Genomic DNA, 20,234 nt, shown 5'->3' on the forward strand with positions numbered 1-20,234 from the left:
CTCGATGGCCGCCAGGGATCGGACGAACCACAGAATGCGTTTCGTTTCGCGCCCCATCGACACCGTCGCCCATTTGCGGTACCCACCGTTCCGTTCCGGGGCCACAGTGTGAATGCCATTTTCTCATTTTATCATCAACCATCTGGAGGACGGTGATGGCTCGGCGGTCGAAGCAGGAATGCCCGCCGTAAGAATAGGGAACCCGAGGGATGGAACGAAATGGCCTGGCGTGTGGCAGGGGACATTCGCTGAACCGTTTTTGCCTGCAGGCAAAATACCGAGAAGGCCATATTGTTCTCGGTTAGAATCGTTACTGACGCGCTACCGGAACAGTAGAAGTAAGTAGTGGTGGTGGTAGTTTGAAGCGCAACACACTGGAACCGAAAACGAAGCCGATTGTCCTGAAAGTGGCTACCATTTGCACCAACTGTTTTTTACACACACAACAAAGAAGCTTAAACCCATTTTCTGTACCATCTTTCCTCCCTTCTTGGTTGTTTGATAATACCATCGAGCGCTTTTGATGCGAAGTTCAAAACCGGACATGCCTGGACCAGGGATATAACGAAGCTTGAAACGAGTGACATCGTACGACCACCTCGAAACAATGTGTTCCGGACGCATCGAGTATTGAGCTAGCGGCTTTAGTATTTGTGCTTTTGATGTCTTTTCAACACTTTAATTTGATAAAGTAACAGTGAGCATTTTCGGCGAAAAGTGGCTTAATATGAAGGTATATAATGAGTGGAAGGAACAGCGTTGCATGAAGGGTTGAAGTTGCTAGCCACATTGACAAAAATGAAGTTAACAACCATTGACCTGAGTAGTTTATTCATGCGATTGCTTTATGGACTATCCATTTCAGTGGGTGAAAACAGTAGTTTTTACGAATCAGATGTATAATTTTTTAACCATGTCATGTACTATTAAATTGTAAAAAATCACTTTAAAATCACGAATTTATACCTGCTAGTACCACTAGTGAGCCCACTTGGTTTTCAGTGACTTGATCGAAATTAGATAGATGACTTGACAGAGATTACCCATTGCAGGATAGTAAGTCCTAAGCATGCACGATCCATTACTGGCTTGAACCCACGACGGGCATGTTGTTAAGTCGTACGAGTTGACGAATGTATCACCAGACCGGCTTAGAGCTGTTTGTACTGATAACTGAAAATATGTTTCTCGTATCTTTATTTTCTAGCTTTAGTATAGTACTTCCTCCGCATTCCTTTGTCACTCTTCTTATTGTACAACAGGAAGATTCAATTCATTTTAAAGATTAATCGTTTGATAAGAATATGTGTAAAGTTGAGATGCATGCTTTAATTTTACCATTAAATAGTGAACATATTTTAATATCCTTTTAGTTGCTTTAATTGCCGGCAAGTCCAAAAATAAATAAAATAGAAGATATACATTTATGATGAAGATAAAAGCAACAACCAGTGCTGCAAAATGTCACTGTCAATGGGGTCGCTGAAATTTCAGCCTGTCAGCTGTTTGCATTGTATAGCAGTTTTCGAGCAGCTATCTAAGTGGGTATAATATACAGGTGGGCTTATCCCAAGGTGTATGAATTTAGAAGGCTGATTTTTATCGCTTCTGCTTCTGAATGAAGATTTTAAGAGTGTTTTGTGTATTCGTCAAGCCTCCAGAAAGCTTGTTTGACCAAAAAATTTCACCCATCCTGTCAAAAAGTGATATTCAAATTTGATAATAAAAAACATGCTATGAGACTACCTGGACTACATACACTTTGATTCTGGATTCCATCACCAAATCTCTTTAATGCACCTTGGGATGAATGTAAACCCCACCTTGTTTTGCCATTTTTCGAGCAGGTGCTCGAATCTAATTCTAGCTTTGAGGCTAGAATAATCTAGACTGAAAATTGCAGGCTAGTTTTGTGTGTGGTTTTGTATGGAGTGTTTACATGATTTCAGCCTCCAACTGTCAAACTCCATACAAAAAACTGACTAGAATCGTAAAGGGCCCCAGTACCAGAAAAAAAATCTGACTGAAACAAAATCCATATCAGCGTCACCCACTCAATTATGATAATCAGAGGTGATACTCAGAACGATTGGTGTGACCAATTCATGCTCGTGACATGTTTGCGACCATCGCTTGGTCAGTCACTATGTCATGACTTTTTTTTTACTGTGGTCAGTTTTGCAAAATGTCACTGACATAGTCATGACCAATTCCGGCTGAAACAAAATCATATCAGCGCTACTGTGATGATCAGAGGCGAGCCTCAAACAGTTGGTGCGACTATCACATGCTTGGTGACATTGTGTGCAACCAACTCTTGGTCAGTCACTTGGTCGCGACATTTTCAATCGGTGATCGTCGCGATGGTCATGGGAGATATGCGGTGCGTGCGAGAGGTTCCAAGAATGAGCATTTTTTCTCGCTCTGTTTGACCTGACAGATAATCAAAACAGATAGAGGGAGAAAGCATGCTCATTTTGTTGTTAGAACCCAACCCCATCCAAGTATATTCCAAGAATGTCGTGATTATCGCCGACAAGAATGTCGTGACCAAGTGAGTGGCCAAAAGTTGGGTGCTAAACTAAATGTCACCAAGCATGTGATTGATTCTTCAACTGTTTGAGTATTGTCACTGATCATCTCAGAGGTGTACGTGAGCTGATTAAAGCTTCGTTTCAGTCATGAGTGTTGATGACTGAAACAATGGCTAAGCATGTCAGTCAGAGAATCGTGTTGGACTCAAGAATTCACATGTCGTGTTCAGCATATCATGGCGCACTGTTATTGACTATCAGCAATGAGCATCAAGCTACCACGGATATGTTCATTGTTTTCTTTGGTGAAAATCTCGTGATACTCATGACATTTTGCAGCACTGGAAACAACCATACAGATGAAATAATTGAAGCAAGAACACTAATTCATGTTTTTATATTTCTTTCGAAAACCTAAGATAGCCTCTAGCAATGTGATTCTCTCTCTCAAAACCCTGAAAGTTGCTTTCCTAATAGCCTCATAAGCCGTAAAAAGCTTCCGAGATGAGATTGCCATCACCGATGTGAATAATAGACACAATTCACCGAAAAACAATCGACAGAATTTGCTAGAATACTCTCTCATCATTTCACCAAACTTTTCCCTAAAAAACGTAAAAAGTACATAGAGCTCTGTGCATATAAATTTCTTCCCGTTTTTTTTTTCATGCTGTCTTTACAATCCTTTACGACGCGTAATGGAAGCGGTGGCGGTTTATGTCGAACACACCCTTTTTCAGGGTTAATTTTAAAAAAGAGCACCAAAACCTTTGTATCATGGACGATTGCAGGTTCGGAAAAGCTTACACATTTTCAGTATGATTAAAAAGCGCACACACAAACTCCCAGAGGAGCAAGGGAACAAAGACCCCACATACACATAAAACGCTCGTCTAAAACCCAATAACGTGTTAGCATCATCAGAGCTGAATAAAGCAGCTTCTGTTAGGAGGTTAAGCTTCATAACGGGGCACAAATGGGTATGATTTATTCATACAAATTGTTTCACTCGACCGAAAAACACACACACACATACACACAGCAAGACACGACAACGACCGTGGGGAAGTCGGCGCGAAAATTGCGCCAACTCCAGCGTATCCCTGATGGCGCCCCAATAATTTCATATAGCACGAGGTAACAGGGGGAAAAAAATGGCGATAAAATGAAAGAATGTACCAAAATGGAAGTCCGCCAACACAGCTAACGACCTTCACCCACATGTAGGCGGGTGCTGCCAAACCGGGAGTCAGTTTATAAAATGTTCCCGAGCTTGTAGACACACGTTGTGGCCTTTTACGCTCCCTCAAAAAAGCTCCCTTCCCAAACTGCGAAAGGAAGAATTTAACGGTGTCATGATTTATTTAATTCTTGAACCTCCTTGATTTGCGCCGCGCCCATTCTATGTCGGCCGACGAACCTAATTTGCATGGGAAATTCATCACCGGCTGTTACGGATGCCGTGTAAGTCAGTGAACAAAACAAAAAAGACGCCCAGTCACGGTGAAACGAATCTGCGACGCGTACCGGGATAACACTGGCATAATGGAGAAATTGGGTCACTAACGCCCAGCATCGCCCGGTTCCATTATCCCGACAGTTTTACATTCAAGCTGTGTTCCGCTTTCAAACTATCGCTCTGTTTTTTTCCTTTTTCCTTCCTTCGCTCTCTCTTTCTTGGTGTGCACACACTGCACTGCCCTCGAACGGTGCGCGCTTGATGCATATTTAAGCAGGAGCTTAACTTACGCCCATCGGCGCGCGACAACACCCTTTGCTATATCCCGTCGGCACTCCGTTAAGCCAGCCGCCGGCACACACTTTCGCTGCCAGACCCCGTGCACTAGGGTTGCAAACAGTAATAAAGTACGAATTTCACCCTTTCCAGGCCACCCGCATAAAGTTGTGACATTTTATTGTACCGACAGGACCAACACTCCCCTGCCGCGTTCGCCTTTTCCTAAACATAACGTGGCTGATCTGAACGACAAAAACCAAAACTCCAACGCACAATACACCACACCAACCACCGTCGTTCCGGGGAATCCGGAAGCGAACCGAACGGAAGTGTCTGACTCAGGCTTGCTTGAAGTGGATCGTGTGGGGTTTGCTAGAGAGCCCTCCTTGTGCGGCGTCCTCTTCCCCGGGGCCGGTTAGTTGTTTTCTTTTGCATCGAATGCACCCGTGTAACAATGCAATTCTGCACAATGGATAGAAGGAAAGTGATGTCATTGCATCCGGCAGAGTGTGCACGCGCGTTAGGCATACCATTTATGCTTGCCTTTTTCCTCTCTCTCTCTTCCCGTGGGAGCTGTGTCGGTTCGTTGTCTGACGTTCTCTTTTTTGTGTGCACTCGCCAGTTAGCGAGTTGCAACTGCGAAACATTACTGTACCGCGACAGGGGAGGAGTTCGGAGGAGGCAAAATGGAAAAAAGGGGCGACGGAAACTACAGCGCGACTGCACACAGGACGATTTAATGTGGGTGCGCTCTGGTTCTCGGCAAGGGTTAGTATTTTTTGCGATTTTATGTGTTTTGTTTTGTTTTTTTTTTTTTGCGGGGGAAGGTTGATAATAAAAGAGTTGTTTTATAAGCATAAAAGATAGCAGCAAGCAGAGGCGCACGCGTGTGTCGTCTGATGAGAACGATAGTTCAAGAACACCGATAGTGGTGGGTTGCAAAGTGTGTAGAACACGTGCATTAATGAATTTGAAGTGAAAGTAAATGATGTCATTAAATATTAATTAAATAAAAAGGTCACTGTTAATTACTCTTATGAAAGAAATTTATGGAATTCCTATTGGAAATTGAATCATTAGTTCACTTCTTTTAGTTTGATAAAGCAAGAATTCACCAAACAAATCCATTTGCAATTGCTATGAGATTTAACTCATTCATCGAACAGAGACACATTATTTTACAAATTAATATCATTCATTCTTCTTGGACTAGTGATTAATTTTGTTAAAAAAACAAATTACCGATTCTAAAGGCAGACCAAGCAAAGTACTTTTTTAGAAATCAATCCTCTGTATAAGTCGACTAACGAATTACACTTTACGAATTACACTTTTAGCTCATTCTATGGGCCGATATTCTCATATTTTAGAGGTTATACTCCTCGAAGCATTGTGAAAAGAGTTCCAAAATTGTGAGTCATAAAAAAGTGAAGAATAGTGAAAAAAATCATAAAAAATATTCGAGCTGAGTAATATTCAATGATTTATTTGGGGAAGGAGGAACTCGCTCGGGGGAAGGAGAATTCGGAACTCCTCTCAAAGCTCTAATAAAAACGTAAAAATCTGATAAAACTATTGCTTGAACAAAATAAATAGACAATACTCATAAGAATTTGGAACCAAAATAAGGAGTTTCAAAATATTTAAATGGAGCACTTCATCCCTTGGTAACAATCTACTACGTTCTAGGAACTATTCAACCTGTCCATCTGTCCGTACTGCCAGAGCATGCCGGATATCCCGGGCCGCACGCCCGAGGCCGCACACTCGCAGCATAGTCGCGGCGCCGGTTTTAATTTCCACGGGTGCATTTCACCCCGAGCTCGCTGCTGCGGCTCGTAAAGTGGCTTGATGTACGATTGTTTCCATCGTCGTCGCGGGTCCCAGTTTCCCGGTATCTTTGGCTTCAGGAGTAGAGCAAAATTGTTTTTACTAAACTTTTCCACTTCCGAGTAAACATTTGCCCCGTCCTTTTTTATGCGAGCAAATTGCAGCACACAGTCAGCGTAACGAAGGTGCAGTCATAAGCGTTGTTGTACGATTGCCGGGTGTGTCTCGTTTTTTTTTTTGTTCTTGTTGCCAATTTCGTTAAAATTTGTTCCACTTTCGCGCTCTATGACAGCCAACTGGTACAATTTATATGTTTTTTAGGACACAAAAGGAGGCAAAACTCCATCTGTTCGTACTAATAAAGATGTAATGTTGCATAACAGTGAACAGTTGTGCTTTACTTTCTCTGTACAGCGTAAAACAACATCGAAGGCAAAGTTGGTTCCAACGACTTGACTAGCTTTTCATTTACATTTTTCCAAGGTTATCGTTTTTTTTCTCTCTCGTGTAAACTTAATTACTACCAGCAAGTCGGTATGAAACTTTCCTATCAAACGATCAAATTGTGCTGTTTATTTTTTATTGATAGCACACGCAGCAATAAATTAAATTGCCGACAGCATACGTAAACACTTGGTGCGGTGTGCGGTGGTTCACAACAAGCAAAAACAACACAAACTCAAAATCATATTCCAAACATATCGAACGGACACAATCTCATTTGCATTGGCATCTACGTAGCAACGCAAAGGGAAAGCGAAGCAGCTTCTAAGAAGGACCCTGCCGCAACCAAACACGCTAATAACAAATTATGATGAAAATAAATTCATATCGATTGAACAGCATCAGCGAGCAACGGTTGCCGCCGACAAGCGGGTCATTTCGGGACATTTCGTCAGAATGTCAGCCCAAATCGTAGAGCGAAAATACGCCACGCGCTAGTAACGATCGTCCGTTACTCTGACTGACTGGCATGAAAATCGATCGCATTGAGAAAATGGTGCACAGCGTGGGTTTGTGTGTGTTGTGACAGCAAATGTCGAGAACTCTCCCTCCCCGTAGCTCCTCGTTCTTTTAATCGAAGAATGTTCAAGAAGCGATTGGATATCATCCATTCCAATCTTAATGATGCTGACAGAACGCGCCACACCTCTCCCAGTAGCGCTCGTTCCTTCGTAGTTCTCCTGGAGGGTGCAGCAGCGATCGTTGGCGATGTCGGATAATTTGAAAGGAATGAAAATTTATATTATAGTAATTCATAAGCGTATGTAGCCCGTTCTAGCGGTGAGTGAAGCGGCTCCATCGCCTTTCCAACTCCCGAGAGACTTTCGTGCCAGACACACCAGTTGTGACACACGCAAACGGCACTTTTCTGCGAGAGGTTTGTGGTACAGCAACCATTTCCGTTCCGGCTAACGAAGTACAGGCACGTTATTATCGTTTCGCTCCAAACCATGGTCACGTTTCGCGTTGGCCGATAAAGATATCATCGTTAAAGTTCCGGCTGGTATGATCGTAGTGGATTATTGGATGATGTTACTTTAATGTTACCTATTTTTTTAGGGATTATTAATGTCTTTTCTGATATGCATTTATATCATACTTCAAAATTCTTACCAAATCTGACCATATAACGTAATGAAATTGAATTAAAATCCTATGAACGTACCGCAGAATACCTTAATTAAAAGCAAGCGTGTGCAGCTTTCCTTTGATTGCTAATCGATCATGCTGGCACGGCGCGCTGCAACATTGCCAAACTCCTCGCCACATTCTCCAGGCAATCAAATCCTTTATTGATTGGCGCCTCCAACCCGGCCACAACAGGATAACGTTTCACACTGATTAGATTAGTTAGTTGCTCACCGCTCTAACAAACATGCATACGCGTGTACACACGGGCGCAACATATGCCTAGGAAGTTGCCATTTTCACCCTCCAAAAACCGGGCACCTACATGCAGCGATGCGTGTACCAAAGCCCCCAAAATCAATTCAATTGAGTGATCGATTCCTGTGGGATGTCCGTGTGGCGTGCGGACGTGGAGGGCGGGAAAGTTTGCCAAAAATGGGAAAAGATAAAGTGCTCGGCTCGGCTCAATCCCTAAACCCCCCCGTGCGGAAATATATTTCCCATCCAATCAAGAACATCGCTAGCAATACAGAGACCGTACACATTCCTTTAGTTCCTTGAGAAGCTCGCTTCGATTCCTTCATTGCTTGCGCGCACACCACAGGTAAATTGAAGTTCGTGTATGAAACGCAGGAATCAAGGGAGAAAACACAACAACAATTCGGAAATTCAAGATACATTCCACACCGGAGGAACTGTTGTCTTTCTTCCAGGAATGGAATTGAATTTGAACAACCGAACAACCTATCAGTCACACCCCTCCAATCGCTAGGCGGACGCGTGCAGAACTCCGACGCGTCGTCTCCGGGGATCTCTCCAGGGACGCGCCAGGGTCCTGCGTACAGGTATCGATTCTCGGGGCAAAGTGGTGCTGCGTTTTCAAATCGATTTTTCTACTCCTTTCCTCTGTAAGCAGCTACCAGCAAACTGAATTGTTGAAATAAGAAAGAAAATACATCTGCTGTAAAGTAAGGCGCGCTTGAGGGAAATGGTTGCTTTCTGCCATTTGATGCACACGTCGTCCGCGTCCCCTTCTTGGATATACGGGAAGGTTCCGCATCACGTGCCAAAGCCAATCACGGTCCTGTCTTGTTCGTTTCGCAAATCACGTGTCAAAAAGTGCGTATTAATAAAGATTGATCCGATGAATAATTGATGTCTTTTTGGAGGGTTGGCCGGTTCCGTTCGACTCAGCACTGTTGAATGGCGGAACCAGGTGTAGGTTGTGTATGTTTTTGTCTACAAAAATGGAAGCATGTTGTGAAAACACTGTGGGTGATATCGTTCGAACTGAAGGACGATTATTGTCTAACAAGAAGGTTTTGAAACATAAATTCCAGCTAAGACATTAAATTGAAATAAACAGTTTATCATCCTATTAAGCTGCCAGCTCCGATCGTTTAATCCTTATGGCCAAGCACAGCACAACTGTGAGCACCATTCATAGCACCTACCGAACAACTTTCCTGCGATTCTGTGGAACTCAGAGCTGTAACTAGCGCTAACTATTGCCGTGGAGGAGTTCGTGGCGCACTTAATACTGTCAACTTTTACACCGATGCTTATGCAAAGAAATTTGCGTATTCTTCTCCAACTTGCTTTTTCGGCCACCTTCTCTAGCCAAACTTGCCAAAACAGCACGACATCACTTAACTTTCCAGCTCGGCGAGTCGACTTTACATTTTAGTTTGGCAGCGGCGTGCTATTCTGTTTGGGATTTTGTCACAACGACCACCTTGCTCCATCCCCATGGGAATTCATAGCATCTTGAACACTGGAGCTTACAATATTAAACTAGGCGCACGTTGCCGTGGGATAACTTTTGCTTCCAGCCAACGAGAACGACAGAGGAACCCGGCTGCCTCTGAGGGATTACTACTTAGTACTTAGGTAATAACTTCACTCGTCCCGCAGATCCCAGCAATGATATTCTGGAGATGTGCCTTTTTGAAGAATCGCACCACAAGCTACGGCAGCCGAACCAACGTCAGCGTCAAGTGTCCTGGACTGAAAAAGTATTTAAAGTGGCAGTCGGAACGTCGTTCAAGTGGAAGTTAAAGATGGTAGCATAAGATGGTGCCACAGTCGGTCGGGTAGAATAGAAATCATATCTCCACCTTGTCGATGTCCCGTCCCATTTCCAAGCATCAAAAGTGGACAAACTTTAATCAACCAAACGGCAAAAAGGTACAAACAACTTTTGATTCCCATTTACGGAGGACAGAACGGAATATTGCATTACGATACTATCTCGTAGGCGTAAAACCCCGGGGCTGAAATGAGATGTCGAGGTGCACAGGACCGTGCAGAAATTGAAGAGAACTTCACAACATAAAACCAGTCTAGACCGGTTTTATGCTTCCAGTGTACTGTCTCCATGGTGTGGAGCCGAGAGAGAAAGGGCGTAGAAAGGGTTTTTTGGGAATCTTGTTTGAAGTACCACGTTGCTGCCACAGTTCTACCACGTGTACCAGCCAAATGGCATCTACCAAACGATTCTACTTCGACGCAAGGTATTTTTCCACGAGCTTTGCTCGTTTCTTTGCCGTTGCTCGCCATTTCCAACAAACAAGGAAAAATGTCTATTTAACGAGTTTCGGAATGACACTTCGAGCGTACGATACACCCTCTGCGATGTGTGTTTATCGTGGACCAAAAAGGGAAAAAGTTGCGAATTTTCCACCACATCTGCCACCCCCGTGCAAAAACAACCATTGATACCGATTAGTGCTTACATGCTTTGTCGAAGAAGAATAAAAAAAACCCTCAGTAATTTCGAAGAAAACATCAAAAAAGCTAAACGTACGTGTACGCGAGCGTGCGGGGAAAACTTTTTTTCGTTCCGGCAATTGCATGGCACAACTTTCACGGAACTCGATAATGCCCAACCCAGGGACACAAGCACACACACACTCACATTGTTATACAAATTCTAATTTGAAAATGGCATCGAGCGATTCCAGTGCCAAACATAACGTCTCTTTCTCCGGATCCGCTTGCTAGCCGCAGTTTGAGCATCGAAAGGAATCCTGGGCGTGCAGGGGGTCGTTTGTTTTAATGGGGCCGAATCGGTAACGAAAATAAATGTTTCACTAATGGAATGAATCCGGATGAAATTAAAATTAACTATCGATGCATACAGTCGATACATTGAACATCGTTGCTAGCTAACATCACAAAACCTAAAACACAAACAAGCAGATATTTGAAAACAATTTAGAACTTTGGCACAACAACAGTCTTCACACAAATCTCGTCCCAGCATTTTGTCAATTTTGTAAACAACATTAATAAAGCCCGAGATTCGGGCTGGCCCCGGCTTCACACCTGCGCGTACGGAAATGAATTGAATGCAAAATTAATGAACACAAAGCACGCAAAGTGCTTCCAATTAGATTGCCGGCCGAGTGAGCTACCGGGCTTCTCCATCCGAGAGCAGGAGCGAGCAGTAGTAACAAGCGCGTTGTTTTCATGATGCCTTAGCGTTTGTAGAATTTTCCCGGCAAGAAGCGAGAACTCGCCGGTCGGTTTTTCAAGCGTAGCCACCGACCGTCAAGTGATTAATTAAAATTAATGGAACGAGAAACCATTTAGCAGAGCGCGCAGAGAAATTGAGCCGTGAGACGGGCGGACGACGCGTGACAATCGAAAGCGCAGCGATGGAGGAGGGGGGGCTGAACCAACTCCGGCAAAAACCGCACGAAACAACTCAGCTAGATGAAATGGATCTTGTGTTTAACAGCACTTCCTGGAGCGCGTGCTCGAATGGCGAACAATCAAAGCACAATTTCCGTTTTCAAGGTACGTTGAAAGCAAAAAAAAGATCTTCTCTTCCATGGAAAAGTCCAGTCCAACACGAACAATTCAAAGCCAAACTCGCCAAGCCGTTTAACTTTCCAACTTAAGGATAAGCTCTTTTGGTTAACAAAATGGGGCCATTAAATCGTGCCACCGGTTCGTCGTCTTCGCCTAAAACTTGTTGAGCGTTGGGGTACAGAGCTCAGTGTGGCACCTTTTCAACGGCTTAGCACAGCATGAAGCCCGTGTCCGTGCGTGACCGTCCACGCTTCCTCCCCGTAAGCTACGGGGACACGCGGTGGGTGACAAGCACCGAGCAACCTGCCGGCCGTGAAAAGTTGTTCAAAAACAGCCATAAATAAAATTCCACCTAAACGACGCACCGTAAATCTGGTGACCTTCTCTCCTGGCCGGTCGTTGCAGGCGCACCACCAACGGGCAAATCTCGGCCCGCGAAGCATAACGGCGCCTTTTTAACACCGCACGGTATAGAGTGCGTAGTGGAAGCTTGGGTGGGTGGTTGGGTGTCACATTTCAAGAAAATAATTTACATCCTTACGTTCAGCGCGTCCACAGAGCAGCCGCGATACTGTCCCGTCCAGGGTTTCCGGGGGAAAACTGTCGAGCTAAACTTGCTTAGTTATGACTTGAACAGATACGGTTAAGCTTCACAAGTGGTAAAGTGGTACGGAAACTTCTGGTCCTTTAAAAAAAAAAACCTTTAGTGTTCATGTTCTCCATCTTCTCCACACCTTTTTCCTAAGGAAATAAAAATGGAAAAGTTATATTCGTACTCAACTGAAGGAAAAAAGAGGTATCGAACATTTGGTCAAAGAATTATAGCAAAACGTTAAATACGTTTTTATGCAAACGGTCACCCATTAACCTGTTAACGACACTTTTCGTAACCATTTACTTCGGAAGGGCTTTCAGTGGAAAAGTTCAGTAGAAAAGCAAGCACGACTTTGATGTTGTAAACTGTGTTTTCGTAATAATTCTCCATCTGCTTATTTTAGAGCCACGAAAGCTCCTAACAAAGCCTTCAAAGTGCCAGAAACACTCAAAATTGGTGTATTTATATTTTCTTCTTTCCGTGACACCTAGATTGAGCTGGGTTTGCTTCCAGACATTTGGTGGGGGTTTAGAAAAGTAGCGTAAAACCGAGTTTTAATTAATTCATCACAAAAAAATCGGCTCTTGTTTTGCTGGTTTTCTTTCTTGCCACCTACCAAAACACAATAAGTAGCCGCCAAAAACATTCGCCAGAAAGGCTAAAGTAAGTTAAAGGACCTGATACGGCTTCCATCTTTTGGGGTGAAAGAAATGAAAGTTTACTGCACGCGGCACAGTAGTAACACCGATTAGTTTCCGGTGGTGATGATGATAGTAGTAGTGTGCTGGAAATAATTCTTAGCTGTCGCCGCCAAAAGTTCACCGCCGCGTTAAGTTTCCACTCACGTAAGGTGTCGGTCGTATCGGATTAAATCGGTTTTATGTTCTGGTCTTGGTGCGGAAGGGACCAATAAATGTATATTTGCATTAATTTGAGAAAACGATAAATGAGAAGAGAAAAGATTTCTTCCGAAAAACAAAAACATATTTTTGTATCTAAAAAAAAAACAGTTTTCATACAAAACAGCTTGGATTGAGCATTTCAAGACCAAATTTCAAGGTTTGAAGGCACTAAAAAGCTCACAAATCGCTCGAATGTCTGTATTACAACCGCAGAAAAAGGAATTTTAGCATAAATTTCACTTTATCTATTACGACACACATTCATCCTGCCAAATCTACGACAAGAATGCGACGCAAAAGCACACAACAACAACAACAGCAACAACAACGCCGTGCAGTGGCGGTCGGGAACTGACGGGACAACTAGACGCCAGTTATTTACTGGCTCTTTGTGACTTACTACTAAGTCACACGTACACATACACACACTGGATGGAGTTTCGTGCCTCCACAGTCGATGGATGTCGTTTAGTGTGGACCGATGTACGTGTGTGTGTATCGGGATGAAATATTGTCACCCATTCACTTTCATTAGATTCAGTTACGGGGCTCTGCCTTGCTTTGTTCCTTCGCCTTCGATCTCTGCTTTTCGGCCAAGAAATTCAGCCATCCAGAAGAAGAAATAAAAACCAAAAAAAAAAAAACGTTTTTCCCTCGCCTCGGCGAAACCCTTCCGTTCGATGGCGAACTCCAAACCTCGCCAAGTGCTTTCGTGTGGTCCCAAACACACACACACACCCAATTCTTGGCTCGATATCAATGAAGCTAGCTCTAGAGCTGATACCACTAGAACGTTTTTTTGGTTCGCAAACATACACACACACGGCGAGTTGCTTTCGCCATGTTTACGGTTTTATATATGTTGGCGCTGTTGCGATAAAGTTATGCGACTCGAGCCATAATCATAAATTTATTTGCGCTCGGATAAAAATATCCTGGAGCCTTATGGCCGGCCGCGCATTGCACACGTTCGTACCGTCCCCGTTCGTCCCGTCGCATATCGGCTGCACGGGTGGGGAGAACGAACGGGCCAGAAATCACTCAAATAATGGAGAGAGCTGGCTTTGGTTTTTTGGGGAAAACTGGAATGGCGTACAGTTGTGCTCCCGCAGGTATGGGAAAGGTTGTGCTATAGGAACAATATATATAGCACTCTATGCATAAAATTTCCCAGCGAATCGATTGGAGCTGGTAGAATTACATTCTTTTTCGATAAAAAAAAGCAAAGACTAAGGTGAAATAACGAGAGCAAAAGAAAATCATTTTTCCCAAAACACATTGCGCGAGAACACAACAGTTGTTTTATTGAAAATAATAACAGTTCACGTCGACGTAATCATGCTGCATGCAACGGCTCTTCAAACGATGTATTCCCTTTTATAGCGAAAATCAATAAAAAAAATCGATTTACGACAACTCTCGCTACTATAACGGCTACAACCCAAACTCGCACCACTTCGTCTTTACGCATGTGATGAAACTTTTGTCTCAGAAAAGAAACAGCAAGACAGACACGTGGCCACTTCTTGCCATTGTTTTCCCTCGCTGCATTGTTATTTGCCCTCTTCCACCCTTCTGGAGGGGGATGTGCTGCAAAGCAACCAAGAAAGAGCCTAGAAAACAGCCTAGGGATGGCCTGGCAAGCCGGAAGAGTTTTCGTTTCGTAATCGTGATTGTAATTTGTTCGCCTGAAGAGCAACGAGACGGCCGGAAACAAAGAAGCCTTCCCCACCCGTGTTGTTGTCTCCAAAATTTTTGGACCAAATTTTGGAAAGAAGTAGCACCAGCATGACGGCAGGGAGGGGGGAGAAAAAAGTTAGAAAAACCATTAGCAATTCCTTACCTCCTTTGGTTTTTTTGGAAGGGCGAAAGAACCTGTGCCCCTGGTTAGAGACGTACTCTTTGTCAGTGACGTAACTGCCAACCCCGAGGGGAGGGTAAACTTTATTCCCTTCTTCGCCTCACATAATGCCACAGAAGACGTGGCAAGAAAACTTCTACTCCCAACCACCGGAAGACGACACCGTGTTTCGTGCTTCGAGTTTTCGTGCCATTCAAAATGGTTCGGCAAACAAAAACGGTGTGTTTAAGCGCAAGAAAACAGATTAGTGTGACAGGGCTGGGCCTTTTTTTATTTTGCTTCCAAACCATCATCATGGTGAGGCGCTTCAACAGGAAGTTTGTTTTAGCCACACGGGCAGACACATCATCGAAGGCGATTGCTGAACTGTGGGGGGAGGTGTTTTCCTGAGGCGTTGATTCTGATGATGGGTCTGATAGGGCAGGAAAAAAACCAAAGCCCGTGGAAAAAATTCTTACAAGAAAATTGGGTAGAAAAATTGAAAGGATTTCATTTTTGCCGTGGATGTAATGCCATAAACTCTGTTTTGTTTACTTAAAAAATCGCACGAGTACTGTCTTAGTCGATCAGAATCCGAACAAATTCGGAAACCCATTCCCCGCATCAGTTGACAGGCCTGTCAAGGTAAGCCGCGCAAACCTGTCAGCATCATTTTACCCCTGCCCTCCCCGTTCATGTAGTTCCACTTACGTTTGCTGTAGGACTTATCGGCCGGGATGTTGCCGTTTGGTTCCAGTCGGTCGAGGTACTCCTCGGATGTGTAACCGTTGAAGGGCACTTTACCGCCACGATTGTGACCATGTCCGTGGTGATGATGGTGATGGTGCGGAAGGTGATGGTGGTTGTTCTGCTGCGTGGAGTCGTCGCTTTCCTCGCGCGATATCGCTGTATAGGGGAAGAGAAAGAGAGAGGTAAAGTAATGAAAATATGGAAACATATTTAAGTTTGGAGGGCAAGACGAAAATTCATCAACGTGCACTGGTGTTGTGAATTGTAATTTATTAGCTGCGTAGCTGTAATCTGCTTGTAAACGCTGAGGAATGGTTTGCCAGGGCTCTTGTTTGCTTTTAATTTAAGACTGTTGACATAGCATTGATTAGGGAAGAGCTGTACATCATCGGTATCTGACAAAGAGTTGAGATTTCGGGAGTTTACGAGACATTTGATGTGGAGCTTACGAGACACAAGGTTAACTACACTTTGTCATCTTTGCTTGATAGAAAATAAACATGAATAGGATTATTCGCTTATAATTTCTCTAAGCAAAACTTAAATTCAGACAAAAAGATAATCATTCTGAACAATGAATACTTAATTTATTTCTTGCATTCTGGAGCATTTGATTAGGCATACTATCAGTGGGGTCCTTTCCGTTTTAAGTTGGTAGGCTTAAAAAAAAATTTCAGCCTGTCAAAATCGAAATTTCAGGCTGTTTGCATTGTATAGCAGTTTTCGAGCAGCTATCTAAGTGGGTATAACGTGCAGATGGGCTTATACCAAGGTGTATGAATTTAGAAGGCTGATTTTTAACGCGTTTGCTTCCGAATGAAGATTTTAAGAGTCGTCAAGTCTCCAGAAAGCATGTTTGAACAAAAAATTTCATCCATCCTGTCAAAAAGTGATATTCAAATTTGGTTGTAAAAAGACCACCTGGACTACATACATTTTGATTCTGGATTCCATCACCAGAGCTCTTTAAAGCACCTTGGGATAAATGGAAACACCACCTTGTTTTGCCATTTTTCGAGCAGGTACTCGAATCTAATTCTAGCTTTGAGGCTAGAATAATCTAGACTGAAAATTGCAGGCTAGTTTTATGTGTGGTTTTGTTTGGAGTAGTGTTTACATGATGTCAGTCTCCAACTGTCAAACTCCATACTAAAAACTGACTAGAATCGTGAAGGGCCCCAGTATCATTTCTTCTTAATTGCTTATTTTTTAACACAATATTTGAATGTTGTGCTCTGTGCTCAATTGTTTTCAGTAAGAAGGAACTTTTCTATAAAAAGTATATTTCATGCAAAGAGATGAGATTTAAAAGAGATGTAACTTAAAGTTAAATAAAATAAAAAAATATAAGAAAAATGCTTACAATCATTCAAATTTTGATACAAAATAAAAAAAAAATAAAAGCTCCCTATCCAAAGACAACAAAAGCACATAATTTCACAAAACGTAAACTTTGCTTTCGCCTACCACTTCGGCGTGCTAAATTATCCTCTCGAGTGTCGCAATTCGTCCTGCCAGCAAACGGTACGGACCCGGCCTGGGGGACACCTCATTTCACCGACCGGCGGCGGTGCCCCATAACGCATAACCTGGGAGATAATGGTAAGTACCATCGCAAAAAAGCACTCTCCGATTAGCCATTTAGCAAGTGGCAAGTTGTATTTTACTCAAGCCGCGGGAAAATGCGACAAAAACAGAGCGCCGGATAATTGTCGCGCGACAGAGAGAGTGAGCGCTGCTGCAGCAATGTGTAAAAATCCCGCATCACAACGACAGCAGCACACGTACAATGTGCACGCGTAAAAAAATGTAACAACGCTTCCACACCATTGCAAACAAGGGACACTGACTGGGACGTGTAGCGAGACGTTGCTCTGCTGCTCCTGCTTTTCTCTTGTGTCGTTTTAATTTGAGGTGCCCCCACGCCCATGCTTTCCTTCGGTCGGTGGGTTGAACCACTTTTCACTTCACGCGTGGAAGACTTCATCAGGCATTCATCAGCGTGGATTTGCTGTCAGAGGACAGCCTACACCGGCCTCGCGTAGCGGAACGCCTCGGGGAAGCAACCGTTGATTAATGACACTTCCTGCTGCTTGAAGTGGTGGTGGTGGTGGAAATAATGTCCCCGGCGATTGTTCACCCTCCATCAACTTCCTTTCTGTCAAGGTTTGTTTGCTTTAGCGGATGCTTAGTTATCTGAACTTTTATTTCATAAAAAATTAAGGGAAAAATGCATATAAATTGTGTTACTTTACCTTAAATGATTTAACGGTAGCATTTTAGTTAGGAATAAGGCACATACAATATTTGCATTTAATAATTTTCATTTCAAACGACTTCAAAATGATGCTGTTTCTGGGTCCCATAAATTGCCCGTACAAGGTCCCATACATGAGTTTGCTCTGTACACAAACACTTGACCTTAAGAGGCTCTGCATTCTCTTCTATAGCGCGCAGAGGTGCCTTTGTCGCGCCGTCAATTCGCTCTCGAAGTCCTTGAACATTCGACGAGGTCATGTAACGCATCCGTGCCTCATTCAGCGCGAGACTAACGAGACGGTGCCTGCGTCTGATATGCCATGCATAGAGCGAACGCCCCCAGGACTAGCAGAAGCACAAAAGTGTCCCACCTTGCCTAATACAAGTCCACCTACACAGACACAGCAAAAAAAATAGCTTCCTGGAAGTATCCATTGCCTAAACCGCACATAGCACAAGCAGCAGCAGTAGCGGCGGAAATAGCAATAGCCAAGGATGGAAAGAAAGCTGCATGAATGAATAATCGTCTCCACGGGGCAATCGAGCAGTGGTGGGAGTGCACAGTTGCCTCTTCCGGTCGCTCTGCGGTCGCTCGCTGAAGATGACAGCATGATACGGCACAGGATCGGGTCGAAATTGGCCTATCAGGGATTTCACACAGGTTGGTGTAATGTCCCGAGCTGGGTGTTCCATCAGTTCCATCCAACTAACGAGCTACCTTCGGAATAGTTCACCATCCCTTGGACCTACCAGGACCAGCACTGGAATATTGAAAGAGCGCGAAGGACACAACTGCGAGAGAGTGAGGGCTGCATCCCAGGGATTTGGTCCTTGGGCGTGACCAAGCGGAAACCAAAAACTGGGTCAATTACCTGCCCCCAACAACCGAGCCGGGCAGATGGCCGGGTGGTGGTGCACGGGAGCAACCGTTTTGCAAAGTCATCGGGAAAACCTTCGCTTCCACGCGTCGTGTGCTCTGCTCTGGGAGCGGATAATCCGGCCAGATGTCGACGTGGTGGTATTAGGATGATGGAAATTTAAATTTAAATGGATTTACACCACACTGCCACGGTGCAGCGGTGTCTCGTTTGTGTAGGACACAGGGATTGTCATGGCACACACATACACGCACAGGCACACACAGAGACCGTGCAGAGTGCCTAGAGTAACCGTTTCCGGTGCTAACGATTGCATCCCGGTTACTGATACTTGCAGAGCTGCACCTCGCTGACCTGTCCGTTGGATGCTACGAAGTAATGAACTTTCGCTTCTACTTTCTCTCGCTCTCTCACTCTCTGTACCATGTTTCATGAGATGTGTTAAATGGCGGTAGTCGTTTCTGGTTTGTGTATGCAGTTCATTTTCAACACTTCACTGATCCTTGACACAGAAAACCTCTGTGTCTGCCCCGCCGTAGGACCAACGGCATACAAGCGTCGTAAAACAGGATGTGAACAGGATACACCACGAACCGACGTCGTAGGTAGGCAACAAAAATAGAACACAGCGTGTACACAGCCCCGGCACACAAACACACACACACACACACACACGCGGGCACAGCGAAAATACGAGTAAACATGGCCAGTTGGATGACGCTGGGGATGGTATAGGAGGATCGAGTGTAGGATGCTGCTGAAATCAGCACAGAACCTATGCAAACATGGTCAGCCTTGCTGCCCAAATGGCCACTCTCGGTGTGCAGAGCTTGAGGCTGCAAACTGGGGAATGAGAATGCGGGTGAGTTTATTCAGATGGATGTGCGCTCTGTGTGTGCTAGCACACAAACATTTCGCCAGAAAACAACTCCCAACGTACCCCGACCGTAGTACTCTGACTCCCTTGCAGGATGGTTTTATAGGGAAAAGGTCAACAACGAAACCGAGCGAGAGAGAGGGAGAGCGAGAGAAATGTTATTAGTTAGCCTTTTTCCTCGAAACCAACGGCGATCAAGCGTCTGGCTGTATGCAAACGAAAACTTCGCTTTGATTGGTTTCCTGTGTAATAACTTGGTCTCCCAGTTTTATCAGAAGGATCGTTCTTCCCACGCCGCATATCCATTTTATGCATTGATTAGCCACTAGCCCGGCACGTGCTTTGACGGCTTTCCTACAGCCCCGATTTATCTTGCGATGCGTACATTAAGGTGGAGGAAAATCACATTTTCAAATGACCGTTTGAAGACGGTCTACAATCCATCGGGCCATTGCCCGATTCTCGAGATGGTTTGATCGTTGATTAGGTTAGGGCTATTGTTGTGCCAGCTAAAAAGTTTCCCATTTAAAGTTACCAAAGGGACGATGATTGGTTGTGTGGCTTTCCAGTGGTCGTTTCCAGT

The 20,234-nt window shown here is 44.1% G+C and overlaps 1 protein-coding gene across 3 annotated transcripts in view; it reads right to left on the reverse strand.

Moving 5' to 3' along the window:
• Nucleotides 1-20,234, reverse strand: part of LOC120960999 (cyclin-dependent kinase 14) — a 131,985-nt gene that overhangs the window by 27,609 nt on the left and 84,142 nt on the right. For all 3 annotated transcript variants that reach the window (XM_040384528.2, XM_040384529.2, XM_040384533.2), the window contains one exon: nt 15,599-15,793. In XM_040384528.2, the coding sequence (XP_040240462.1) occupies nt 15,599-15,793 (195 nt within the window). The remainder of the gene's footprint in view (nt 1-15,598; nt 15,794-20,234) is intronic.

The sequence above is a fragment of the Anopheles coluzzii genome, chromosome 2 (assembly GCF_943734685.1).
Source record: "Anopheles coluzzii chromosome 2, AcolN3, whole genome shotgun sequence".
Taxonomy (NCBI): domain Eukaryota; kingdom Metazoa; phylum Arthropoda; class Insecta; order Diptera; family Culicidae; genus Anopheles; species Anopheles coluzzii.